Below are 13,992 nucleotides of genomic sequence, written 5' to 3'. Positions count from 1 at the left end.
CAAAGCCCTGCAAAGCACCTGGTGCCTGGCCACTGGCTGTGATCTGGGGCTGACAGGGCAGCACTGTCACCCCCAGGCTGGTGAGCCAGGATTTCCACACAAAATCAATGTGGTGCTTAGGTCTGATTGCCAGTATTCAAACAAATTGGAGAGCTGCTTCTACCAGAGAGGCAGGAGGAGAAAATGCAGAGCTGAAGTGTCTGCAAAATACCAAACCTCAAAACTCCTCCAGGGAACCAAAAACCAGCAGCTCCTCCGTGTGCCTGGAGTGGCACAGGGAGCACCCACCATGCTGGCAGGAGTTCTGAGCAGCCATGGAGCAGCACAGGGATCTGCCCCTTTAATTAGGAAAATAATTGACATGAAGGCCTCAGTGCCCAAAGCCTGAGGGCCATGGCAGGGAGGAGCAGGGTCATGTCCCACTGTGGGTGGGCTGCACTGTCGCAGGCATCTTTTATGGAAAATCCTTTCCTTAGGATTTTTCCTCCTGAGAAGCTGAGAGGCCTCAGGAACAAAATGTAACCAATGGTTATCTGCTGCTGTGGAATGCAACAGGTGCATCTGGGATTGGGCTCATGTGGTTGTTCCTAATTAATGGCCAATCACAGTCAGCTGGCTTGGACTGTCTCAGTCAGTCACAAGCCTTTGTTATCATTCTCTCCTATTCTATTCTTGGCAAGCCTTCTGATGAAATCCTTTCTTCTATTCTTTTAGTATAGTTTTAATGTAATATATATCATAAAATAATAAATCAGCCTTCTGAAACATGGAGTCAGATCCTCGTCTCTTCCCTCACCCTAAGATCCCTGTGACCATGGTCACACTGCAGGGCTGGCACAGAGCAGGACCAGCAATCCTGCCCCATCCCTGGCAGTGCCCAAGCCTTGCAGCAGCCTGGAGTACTAGGAGGTGTCCCTGCCCATGGCAGGGGTGAAATAAGATTATCTTTAAGGCTTTTTCCAACTCAAACCATCCCATCATTCCAGGATTCTTTGAAACCTGTTCCTCAAGGCCAGCTCAGGATGTACTAACTCAAAGACTTAATTTCAGGGGATTATAAAACTTGGAAGAAAGCTGCCATCAGCAGGCTGGCCAGTGTGCAGGGACACACCTGAACCAGCCATGTGAGCTGGTGGCATGTCAGAACTCAGGACATCCTTCTGGGTGTCCAGAGGTGCCAGGACCCCTGTCAGGGGGCTCAGAGACCCTGGCACACACCCCAGAGCACCTGTGGGTTTGATTGTGACCCGTGGAGCAAATTACCAGCTTTGTATGAACACCTGAAAATCACAGAAGTTTAAGTAGTGTAATAATAAAATTATCACTAGGTGAAAGAGTAGATTTTGGGGATTTTGGAATAGGGGTTTTAGGGACAAGATGGAGGGACCTGGGCGTGTCTCCAGCCTTTCTTCTTCATCTTCTCTACCTCCATCTTCTGCTGTGATGTTGGCACTTTGGGATTGGTTTAGAGTAGAAACTCACTGTTTAACACAGGTGATAGGTGTTGGAAAGTAATTGTAAACATGTTCTATGTAGTTTTTAGTATAAAGAGATAACACTGCCCTGGGGGCAGGCAGAGTGCCTGAACTGTCCTGCTGGACAGACCTTGGCAGGACAGGAGAAAATTTTTATAGATAAGAAACAATAAACAACTCTGAGACCAAGAACTGAAGAACTCTGACTCATTCTTCGAACATGTGAACCAAAACAGAGACTGTTCATGTGTCTCAGGGCTGGAATAAACTGCAACCATCCGAGATCTTGGCGTGCCTGGGTGGGCACACTGATAAACCTCTTGGCAAGCAGCCAGAGTGGCATCCCTGGAGCTGGGCTGAAGAGCCCATTCCCAACAGTGGTGTCTCACAGCTCTCAGAGCCCAGCTGTCCCCAGCACTTTCCATCCTGGATCAGTCCCTCAAGCCAGCACAGGGCAGGTTCCTCCTGCAGCAGGGCTCACCCCCAGCACAGCTCAGTGCATTTCATCAGTCCCTGGGCCTCCTGCACACCCACACAGAGCACTCTCCATTCCCATGGAATGCTATTGGCAAACACTGGGCATTTCTGATAACTAATAAAATCCCATTTTCCCAAGAAGCTAGCAATCAGAATTATGCCCTGCATGAGTAATGTCTGGCCTGAAGAAATCAGTTTGTTGTCAGCAGCTGTTGTTTTTGATCAGCCCTGACTGTTTTCTGTCATTGATCATGCTGGCCAGGAGGCAATTTGGGACACAGCACAAGCACCAGTCATCTGCTGCTCCAGGTTAATATGACAGCAGAGAGGCTTTTCTGGAAGCAGGGAACAGGAGCCTGTCCTGCAATCCTTCAGGCTCTCAAAGTCCCTTACAAAACACTGAACAAAACACTTATGGAAAAAGTTTTTTGGTTTTTTTTAAGGCCAAACCCTATCACTAGGGATCCCAGTGTGTCCAGGGCTATAGGAATGGATCCCTTGGACTGTGGAATAGATAAGATATCCCTGGCTCTCCTTTCTGGTTCTAGTTGAGATTATGTGTTAGGAGGACAGAGGGAGCATAGGAACAAGGGGTTCAGGTCTCCTGGCCCTCACATGGGACATGGCCACACTAGGGGTGACCAAATACAGGGCTCTGGGCATATCTGAGTCCTCATGACTGCCAGACTCCCACAAAACCCTGGGATTAGTGAGGACACTGCTGCCTTGGGGGAAGCACCAGCTCCTCTCCTACCCTTCAGACACAGCCAGGTCTTCTGCAGCAAAGCCAACCAAACTGATGTCCATACCACCACAGGCAAATCCGAGGTGCCAGGGGTGACCTGGCTCCCGTCTGAAGATGCTGCCATCCTCTCAGACTCCCTCAGTCCCCTGGGGCCCAGTCTTGGAATTCTGGGTTGTCTGAGTGCTCCAGCACAACCCTGACCATCAGTGGGCAGACAGCCCCCTCAGAGAGTGACTGACTCCTCCAATAGTGGAAACTGAGGGTCACATCCTGCAGCACCTCCCACAGCAGCACCTCCTCACCCACCCAGACCTGAACAGAACTTTTGGCCAAGCTGGGGGTTTGCCCAGTGTCCAAGCCCTGCCAGAGGTGTGGCACAGGACTCACTCAGAGCCCACCAGCTGCTCCTGGCCCCATTCCCTCAATTCCATTCTGGGAATGAGGCACAAAGGGACAAAAAGGGCAAACAAAAGCATCTGGAGGGTACAGCAGGGAGGGAAGGTAATGCTGATCCCTGGGAGTATTTCCAGCCTGGGACAGGAGTGCTCCAGGCAGAGCCAGAGCTCCATGCCAGGCTCTTTAGTTTAGTTCAGTTTAGTTTAGTTTAGTTTAGTTTGTCACCACTCACTCTTTAGTTTGGAGCGCACTTTGTTCGCCGTCTTCTTGATGTCAGACATCAGCTCCTCCAGCTCCTCTTTTGTTTCTGGGGAGAGAGCAAAGAGCAAACATGGGTGTGCTGCAGACACCACTGAAATCTGCTGCCCTGCAGAGTGTAGAGACCAGAGCTGGGAGCCCTTCAACCCCCTGTCCTGGTTTGAAAAGGAAGTAAGTTTTTGGGAGTTTGTGGTCAAACCAATCAGTGCTGAAATTTGAATATTAGCACCTGGTGTGGCCACTGAGGACATGGATACACCTCTGAGAACACAGGGGGTTAAAAGCAGAGAACTCCAGAACTCCCCTAACTGGAAGGGTTTCCAACCCCTGATTGAAAACACTCCCAATTCTCAGACTGGGAGCACTCCCACAATTCAGACTGGAAGCACTCCCACAATCCAGACTGGGAAAATTTCCACCCCCAGACTGGGAGCACTTGCATCCCCAGAATGGGAGCACTCCCACATCCAGACTGGGAACCCTCCCACATTCAGACTGGGAACACTCCCCCCATCCAGACTGGGAGCACTCTCACAATCTAGGTGGGAACACTTCCACCACCCCATGCTCCATGCTGGACTCTCCTCACATTCCTGAGACCTCCAGCTGCTTCCAGCTCTGGGGCCCCAACACAAGAGTTAAATAGAACAAGAATACAAAAATAAGGTCAGGTTAGACATGGGGAGGAAATGTCAGACCATGAGGGTGGGCAGGCCCTGGCACAGGTGCCCAGAGCAGCTGGGGCTGCCCCTGGATCCCTGGCAGTGCCCAAGGCCAGGCTGGACAGGGCTGGGAGCAGCCTGGGACAGTGGGAGGTGTCCCTGCCATAGCAGGGGTGGAACCTTTCAAATTCCCTTCAAACCCAAACCATCCTGTGACCCTGTGATCACATCCAGGTTCCTCTCCCAGAAACCAGTGTGTCCTGAAAGAAGCCAGGATTGCAGCTGTGCCCCTCAGCAATCTGTGCTTCAGGAACTGCCAGAGCCCCTGGAGCAGCAAACCCAGATCACCGAGACCCACCTGGGGTCTGCCAGTGCAGCTCTCCCTGCTGCCACCCCAGCACTCCCTCTTGATTTTGATGAGATCAAGACTTAATTAAATAAAACTTAGTTTAATAGAGCTGAGGCATATTGACTGACTCATGTCAATGGTTCTGATGCCAGCTGCCAGTCACAGGCATAATTAGACAATCCTGATGATGGGAATGTTCTGGGGGAAGGTCCTATCATTCTGGCAGCTATAAACATCCCCATCCCTGAGCTACAAGCTTCAGCACTATTGGGAAAAGGAGAGAAGGAATACATCTGTGAAGTCCTTCACCCCAGGATATTTGCTGTAGAAGGGGCATAAATGCAGTGGCAGGAATAGGACATTTTCAGTTTAAGTTCTCATTTAAGTGACTAATTTTTTTCCCATTCTTAAAAAAAACCAACTTGTAATAATAAGAAATAAAGAAATAATAAGAAACGGTAATGTGAAGAAATTTCTTTAAAGAATTTATAGGATATATAAAAATTTCCAATAATAGGAAAGTAATAAAAATAAGAAACTGTTATAATAAGAATTTAAAAACTGTAATAATAAGGAATTAAATTTATTTCTTAATAAAGAAATAAAGCAGCCTGGGCTGAGTAACTCCCTGCAGTTACTCAGTTTCCCTCCATCTCCCTACCCTCCCAGGCTGGGTAAGCAGACAAGGACCAGGAGTACAGGAGACAAGAGGAGACAAGAGGAGACAAGAGGAGACAAGAGGAGACAAGAGGCTGCCATGGCCACAAGGATGGGCTGGGAGCTGGAATTGTTCACCTGGGAAGTGGAAAGCCAAGGGGGTCCCTACTGCTGTCTGAGACCACCCTGCAGGAGGGTGCAGAGAACCTGGGCCAGGTGTCCTGTTGGTCCCTGGAGGTGACATTCAGCTTCCTAGTGAAGCTTGGGGGTGCACAGGAAGAGGACAAGCAGTGCTGGGGCAAGCAAAATGCAAATTAGATATTAAGAAGAAAAGCATCCATGATGGTGGTCAAATACCAGATGCAGAGAGGGATGTCTGTGGGATGTCTGAGGGATGTCTGTGGGATGTCTGAGGGATGTCTGTGGGATGTCTGAGGGATGTCTGAGGGATGTCTGTGGGATGTCTGAGGGATGTCTGAGGGATGTCTGTGGGATGTCTGTCCTTATGGATGTTCTGCACAGGGCTGAGCACTGGACCTGCTGGAGGGGACTGGCCAAGGTCCCTTCCCACCCACATCCACCTTCAATTCTCCTGAACAATTTCTCCTAACTCACTGCCATGTGCTTTCCCTTCCCCCTGTCAGTTCAGGCCGAGGGATCCCCCCTCTGTCCTGCTCTGAGACCTCACCTGCAGACCTGCTGCCAGCTCTGGGGTCCCCAGCCCAGGAAGGATGTGGAGCTACTGGAGCAAGTGCAGAGAAGCCCATGGAGATGCCCCAAGGGCTGGAGCCCCCTCTGGAGCCAGGCTGGGAGAGCTGGGGGTGCTCAGCCTGGACAAGAGAAGGTCTCAGAGTCCCTTCCAGTGCCTAAAGGGGCTCCAGGAGAGCTAGAGAGAGGCTGGGGACCAGGGATGGAGAGACAGGACAAGGGAGAATGGCTCCCACTGCCAGAGGGCAGGGATGGATGGGATGTTGGGAAGAGATTTCTCCCTGTAAGGGTGGGCCCAGAGCAGCTGTGGCTGCCCCTGGATCCCTGGAGTGTTCAAGGTCAGGTTGGACAGGGCTTGACCAACCTGGGATAGTGGAAGGTGTCCCTGCCCATGGCAGGGAGATGAGATGGGATGAGATATGAGATGAGGTGAGATATGAGATGGTCTTTAAGGTCCATTATGAGCTGTGACATGCTGCTGTGAAGCTGCCACTGAGGACACAAGGGACAAGTGCAGGGCACAGCCTGTGCTGGCCACTCAGGGAGCCAGCAAGGGCCACAGGACCCCACTGGTGGAAGGAGGGGACAGGGAACAGGGCTGGATGCCTTCCCTCAAACCATTTCCAACTGAGCAGCATGAAGAACACTCCTTCTGGCTGGATTTGAGTCACAGGCCGTGTGAGGATTACTTGGCGGCCTGGCAGGCACAGGCTGCCCAGACAATTATTTTCACATGCACAGTGTCTGTTTAAGTGACTCACTGAGATTATTTAACCATTCCCAGCCAGGGACACACAGCCATGGGAAGCTGGAGTACCACAACACTGCTGTGCCAGGGCCAGCATCCCTTCATGCCAGAGGGGCACTGAGGGGGCACATGGGATGTTCCAGAGCAAGAGCCAAGCTCCCCACATCCCATAGGATCTCCTCTCCATTCCCACTGGCACCGAGCACAGCAAGAGCAGAGATGTCCCTGCCCATGGCCACGTGTCCCCAGTTTCTGCTGGGAGGGAGAAGGAGTCTTTGGTCCAAGACCCCTGAGAAGTCTTTGGTCTTGACACCCCTGAGGAGCCCCAGGGCCTGCTGTGACCTGCCTGGGAGGGAGGCCAGGCAGTGCAGGGAGCAGGCAGGGGCACAAACTCCTCCTCCTCCCTCTGCCAACAGCTCATGAGGCCCCTGTCTGACAGAGAGCAGACACTCAGCCCAGGCTGGTGACACTGCAGGCAGGCAGGAACAGGAAGGCAAAAGCAGATAGGAACAGGCAGGAACAGGCAGGAGTAGGCAGGAGCAGGCAGGAAGAGGCAGGAGCAGGGAGGAGCAGGTAGGAATAGGCAGGAGCAGGAAGGAGCAGGCAGGAACAGGCAGGAGCAGGCAGGAATAGGCAGGAGCAGGCAGGAGTAGGCAGGAGCAGGCAGGAGCAGGCAGGAAGAGGCAGGAGCAGGGAAGAGCCGGCAGGAGCAGGTAGGAATAGGCAGGAGCAGGAAGGAGCAGGCAGGAATAGGCAGGAGCAGGCAGGAATAGGAAGGCAGAAAGGAACAGACAGGATCAAGAGCAAGCAGGCAGGAGTAGACAGAAGCAGAAGGAAGGAACAGGCACACAGTCAGGAGAAGACAGGAACAGGCAGGAGCAGGCAGGAATGAGCAGGTAAGCAGGAAGGAGCAGACAGAAGCAAGAGCGAGCAGGCAGGAGTAGGCAGAAGCAGGAGGGAGGAACAGGCACACAGGAAGGAACAGGTAGGAGAAGGCAGGGAGGCAAAAACATGCAGGAGCAGGCAAAAGAGCAGGCAGGAGAGCAGGCAGGTGCTGGCAGGCACAGCCCTCCACCCTCCACAGGTACTGTCACTCTATCTCTCTGGACATCATGGTGACAGTGAACTTTGCTTACAAGGTGCTCAGCCCTTGACTTTTTGCTGGGACTAAGAAACTTCACCTCAGCAACCTTCGAATCTTTACTGACAATAACCAATAAAACATCATCAAGAAAAGTGCAAGTCCAAGCTAATTCCCAGCTGAGTTACCTGGCAAAGCTGGAAGGATCTTTTTGGCAAAGATTTAGCTCTTTCAATAAAAAATGAAAGAAGATTGTGGGAACAGTTCCTTGAAGAAAATTTTAAACAAATAAACCTTTCTTGTTTATCTAGGAACTTTCATTAATGGAAGGTTGGGTACTTTTTAAAGGTGAATGCAAAGAGGAAGCCCCACAAGGATCTGATCTCTGGGAGCAAATAATAAGGAATTCTTCCTAGGAACTGTAGGGATCTGGCAGAAACATCTTCCATAGTGTTTCATGGCCTTAAAGCAACTCAAAAGGTTTTAAAAGGTACCAGAGATGAGATTGGCTAGAAAGGTCCAGTACCTGAGTCAGGACAATCCTCAGGACCACCACAGACTGGGGAATGGATGGATGATGGATGGATGGATGGATGGATGGATGGATGGATGGATGGATGGATGGATGGATGGATGGATGGTGGATGGATGATGGATGGATGGATGGATGGATGGATGGATGGATGGATGGATGGATGGGGGATGGATGGATGGATGGATGGATGGATGGATGATGGATGGATGGATGGATGATGGATGGATGGATGGATGGATGATGGATGGATGGATGGATGGATGGATGGATGGATGGGGGATGGATGGATGGATGGATGGGGGATGGATGGATGGATGATGGATGGATGATGGATGGATGGATGGTGGATGGATGATGGATGGTGGATGGATGGATGGATGGATGGATGGATGGATGGATGGATGGATGGATGGATGGATGGATGGATGGATGGATGGAGAGCAGCTCTGTGGAGAAGGACTTTCTGGCTGAAGTCTCATTTGCCAAAAGAAATCTGGGACATCAGTGACCTCTGTGCAGTCCTTCAGTTCCCAAAGGCTGACATTTATTCTTGGAAACAGAGCTCAGAGTTTCACATTGCAACTTATTGATTCAAGCTGTGGGAAACAAGAACAAAAACATCAGATGCTGACTCAAACCTTTCCTAATTTTCTAGAATTTTTTTTCAACTCTGGCCAACACAACCATTTGCAGCAGGTATGACAGAATGAGGAGCAGGCAGAGGGGGACAGGAGAGAACTGCTCAGCCCCTGCATCCCACCCTCAGCTGGGGCACCCAAATAAAACAGCATAATTCATGCAAGAAAAGGGCTGTGGATGGCTGCTCCCACCTGCTGCAAATGTGCCCATCTGTCAGAGCTTCTCAGCCCTGCAGCATCATCCCCAAAGCTGCTCTCCTGGAGCAATCAGCTGCCTGATGAGCAAACACTCCTTCCCTGTCCATGGCCTTCTTCTGCCTTGCCTATGGCTCTCCTTCCATTCATCCTGTTAGCTCCAGGGCAGCATCAGAGAAACAAATCCCCCTACTGCCTGCTCCACTCTGCTTGGAGCCACACACAAACCCCTGGCAGCTCCAGGACGGACACAGGGCACTTGAGATGCAGTGCTGGGGCTCACATGGACCAAATCTGCCCCAGCCCTCCCACACACACTGAGGGCACAGGTACCAACTAAAGCTCCTCAGCTCTATTTTTGCAACACAAAAAATAGAAGGTAAAGACAATGACTATGACTGCACTCATTGTCTTTACCTTCTTTAGTTCTCCCATTCGGACCCCACCTTGAATACTCCATTATTTTACTCAGAAGCAAGGTCAGTTTAATCAGTCAATAATTACCCAGCTCATTCCCTCTCTCTTTAGAATCAATGCTCTTCTACCTCCCAAGCTCCCAGTGCCCACTAGGTATGCCAGAAATTATTGGAAATCAACACTAATGGCAAAGGCACCGTCTTACTCAGCTCCTGGAAAACTTCCCAATCAATACCTTCAGGCAGACTGAATCCAGCAGTGCCTATTTTTGGTATCAAGTGTTTAGCAACAAACTGATTTACTGCTGGAATGTTGGAATTTATTCAGCATAAGATAAATAATGTATTTCCCAAAAAAAGGGAAGTGTTTCCCATATGTTTGTGTCCTTTCTGCATTATTCTCCCATTTTCATTTATTAATGCACCAAAATGGTTGAGAGGTTCTGCTCTTCTTTAAGCATCTCAAGAAAACTTCAGCTTGTCCTTCAGGCCACTGCTGGTGGGTTTTCTGGCTCCCTGTGACTCCCAGCTCCAGTTTCTGTGGCACTGGGAGAAGGTGGGAAAATATTCTCCTCCTCACCACCCATGGGAGAACACAGGCCAATGTAAATCCATGGCAAGTGAAACTCCAGGGTAGGAGGTACAGAGAAGTGGTAAGAAACACTGAGGCCTTCAGGGAGGATAAAGTGCTTTAAATTTATTCTGTGAGCACTTGATATGAAGGAGCAGGACAGGACCATGCAGATGATTGAGTGTCTCTGCTACTGAAGGGTCCTGCCCTTGAAGGGTCCTTCTCCCAGGCTGTGAAAAAGATATTTCACACTTCATCCAAACAAATCTTTCTTCCAGGTCTGAGGAACACAAGCCAGGCTGAATTTGGGATCACAGACAAGCAATTGCAGTTCTGTAGGGTTTTAACTGGTCTTGTGTAAACAGAGATGTCTAGAGCAATTTAATTCCTTTTCATCCCCAGCTTTAATCACAGGATCATGGACTCACAGGGTGGTTTGGGCTGGAAGCGACCTGCAAAGATCATCCAGTCCAACGCACTGCCATGGGCAGGGACACCTTCCACTGGACCAGCTTCTCCAGGGCCAGTCCAATGTGGCCTTAAGCACTTCCAGGTTGGATGGGGCAACCACAGCTGCTCTGGGCACCCTGTGCCAGCCCCTCTTGGTCTGACATTTTTCCCCCGTGTCCAACCTGACTCTGGCCTCAGTTCAACACCATTGTCCTGTGCTGGGTCACCAGAGCTGGGAGCAGCTCCAGGGTGTCTCAGAGCACAGGGGGAACATCCCCTCCCTGTCCTGCTGCCCTCACTGCTCAGGGCGAGCCCAGGAGACACTTGGCTTCCTGGGCTGCCAGTGCCCATGGATAGGTCAAGTCCCATTTGTCACCCACCAGAATCCTCCAGTCCTTTTCTGCATCCATCCATGCATTGTCCGTCCATCCGTCCATCCATCCATCCATCCATCCATCCATCCATCCATCCATCCATCCATCCATCCATCCATCCATCCATCCATCCATCCATCCATCCATCCTTCCATCCATCCATCCCCCAGTCTGTGCTGGCCCTGGGGATTGCCCCAGCCCAGGTGCAGGACCTTGCTTTGGACCCAGTTCACCTCCATGAGGCTCTCCTGCTTTTGGCAGCTTTATTCCTGTACTTCAGGATCCTGAGACCCTTCACCCATTCCTCCCCAGCTCCTAGGACACCCCACAGCTCTTCCCAAAATCAGAGAGGATTAAATTGTTCCAGATCAGAGAGTGAGTCTGTGCCCATGAGGGGCCCCATGACTGAGCATCCCAAAGGATGGGATGGAGGGAGGGGCTGATGGAAGGACTCAGCAGGGAGGAAAGTCCTTCACCCCTGCACAAGGTGACACTCAGTGAGCCCACTTGGACAGACAGACACAGGGCTTTGTGCAGGAAGGAAGCCAGCTGGGGAATTGTGGAAAGGTTATTTTTAGAGTTGCATATTTCCATGATAAAGAGCAAGTATTACCTCTGGCTGAAAACTTTTTATAGCACTGGCAGAAAAAAACTGACCAGAAGTAGTCCTACCTCCCAGAGCTTCAGCTGGGAGTGCCCTTGAGATGCTGCAGTTGGTACCCAAAGCACTGAGTGTGAAATAAAGACTCAAAATGCACCCACAAAGAATGCTGACACCTGAATGTGCTGAATCCAGAATTTTTTTCCTTAAAAAACAAAAAACAAAACAAAAAAACAACCAAACAAAAAACCCACCTAAAATAAAATAATTTAAAAAACCAACTTAAAAACCCCAAAACCAAAAAAGAGCATTATTTATGGTTTTAAACACTGACTGAAGTGCAGGGAACGTGTCATTTCAATGAAATTGTCAGGTCCCAGTAAGGACAACACACAGGCAGGTCACAGAAGCTAGGAAGGGCTTTAAGGACATCCTGCAGCCACTGTCACCTGCAGTCACTGTCAGCTGCAGCCACCATCCCTGCACAGTGCTTGTCTGGCAGCTTCTTTAGACTCCACTAACTCAAGGAAATGGGATAGCCCAAAATTCTGAGTTGGAAGGAAGCCATAACCCTCAGGATGCCCCGTAAATTTGAGAGATCCTGTGGCTCATTGTCAGGGAAAGGTCAAAAAGGGGAAAAAATCCACCTCACAGTGCTGGGTACCTGTTTAAGGATCTTTTCACATATCCATGGACTTTTAGGGTGGTTTAGGTTGGAAGGGACCTTAAAGCTCATCTCATTGCAACCTCCTGCCATGGCAGGGACACCTTCCCTTGTCCCAGGCTGCTCCAAGGCCTGTCCAGCCTGGCCTGGAGCATTTCCAAGGATGGGGCAGCCACAGCTGCTCTGGGCACCCTGTGCCAGGGCCTCAGCACCCTCATGGTACAACATTTCCTCCTGATGCCCAGCCCAACATTTTTTGTAGACAACAGCAGCAGCAAGGCAGGGTTTGGTCCATCCATCCCCACCTGCACACCCAGCTCCAAACACAGGAGTGAGCCAGCTCTGAGCCTGCATGGGAGTTACATGTGCTGAGCCCTCTTCCATGATCCCCACCCCAAGGCTGACTCACTGCCTCCATCTTTTGCTTGTTAATCCACCAAAATCAGAAACAACTTGTTCCTGATGCAGCTCTGGAGAGGGGAACACACCTGCCAATGGCTGGGGACCTCCCTCCCCCAGCAGGTTGGGCAGCCTCTGACCAGTCCCCCCAGCACAGAGCTCTGCCCAGAACCTCCCCATCCATTGACCCTGCACTCTCCAGGAGCTGCTTGGGGGCTGTGAGCCATGGCAGGCACATGCCACGTGTGCCATGGGAGCTGTGTGCCACGGGAACTGTGTGGCATGGGAGTCACATGCCATGTGGGATTGTGTGCTGTGGGAGCTGTGTGAGATAGGAGCTGTGTGCCACAGGAGCTGTGTGGCATGGGAGATGTGTGCCATGGGAATCACATGCCATGTGGGATTGTGTGCTGTGGGAGCTGTGTGAGATAGGAGCTGTGTGCCATGGGACCTGTGAGCCAGAGGAGCTGTGTGCCATGGGAGCCACATGCGCTGGGAGCTGTGTGCCACAGGAGCTGCGAGCCATGTGAGCCTTGTGCCATGGGAGCTGTGTGCCATGAAAGCCACATGCATTGGGAGCTGTGTGCCAGAGAAGCTGTGTGTCACAAGAGCTGTGTGTCACAGGAGCTGCATGCCATGGGAGCCACGTGCCACAGGAGCTGTGTGCCAGGGGAGTCACATGCCACGTGGGCTTGTGGGCTCTGGGAGCAGTGTGCCATGGGAGCTGTGTGCCACAGGGGCTGTGTGCCATGGGAGCTGTGTGGGAACTGTGTGCTCTGGGAGGTCTGTGCCACAGGAGCAGTGTGCCATGGGAGATGTGTGCCACAGGAGCTGCGTGCCGTGAGAGCCCTGTGCCATGGAATCTGTGTGCCATGAAATGTGTGTGCCATGTGAGCCCCGTGCCAGGGCTCCCAGTGCTCTGGAGGGGTATGGGAGCTCTGCGTGCCATGGGAACTGTGTGCCATGGGAACTGTGTGCCATGTGAGCCCTGTGCCAGGGCTGCCCTCTGCTCTGGAGGTGTCTGGCAGCTGTGTGCCATGTGAGCTGCCCCCCCAGCCATGCCAGTGCCCAGCAGTGCCCGGCAGTGCCCAGCCATGCCTGTCAGTGCCCAGCAGTGCCTGTCAGTGCCCAGCAGTGCCCGGCAGTGCCCAGCAGTGCCGACGTGCTCCCTGGCACGCTCGCTGCAGCTCCCTCTCCTCCCCAGCCCGGCGGCAGGGCAGCGTCACTGCTGTGTCATCGTCACTGCTGTGTCATCATCAGTGCCTCCTCCCCAGCTCGGGAACTCACTGCAGGGAAGTCTCAGGAATTCACTGCAGGGAAATCTCAGGAATTCGCCGCAGGGAAATCTCCTCCATCCATCGGAGGAGGGGGCAGGGAATCCCAAAAGCAAGCACACCACCCAGCCTTGCTTTCTTCCTGCTCCCCCACCCCAATTTTCCCACAGTGTCCTTGCTCCTCGCAGGGCAGGTGACCTCTGACAGGGGGAGGGAGGAGGGAAAGAACCCAAGCACGTCTTTAACGAGAAAGATCAAATCACACAACTGGAATGAACAGAAAATAACAGAGATGCTACAAATTCCTGCAGAGCAATGC

At 51.7% G+C, this 13,992-nt stretch overlaps 1 protein-coding gene across 1 annotated transcript in view; it reads right to left on the bottom strand.

Moving 5' to 3' along the window:
- The window catches only part of STX1A (syntaxin 1A), a 68,332-nt gene that overhangs the window by 12,006 nt on the left and 42,334 nt on the right, over positions 1-13,992 (bottom strand). Inside the window, exon 4 of the mRNA XM_066563741.1 lies at positions 3,326-3,400. Within this exon, the coding sequence (XP_066419838.1) occupies positions 3,326-3,400 (75 nt within the window). The remainder of the gene's footprint in view (positions 1-3,325; positions 3,401-13,992) is intronic.

Source organism: Molothrus aeneus, chromosome 20 (assembly GCF_037042795.1).
Source record: "Molothrus aeneus isolate 106 chromosome 20, BPBGC_Maene_1.0, whole genome shotgun sequence".
NCBI classification, from domain to species: domain Eukaryota; kingdom Metazoa; phylum Chordata; class Aves; order Passeriformes; family Icteridae; genus Molothrus; species Molothrus aeneus.
The sequence above is the reverse complement of the archived record's forward strand: the minus strand, read 5'-3'. Positions and strand labels throughout refer to the sequence as shown.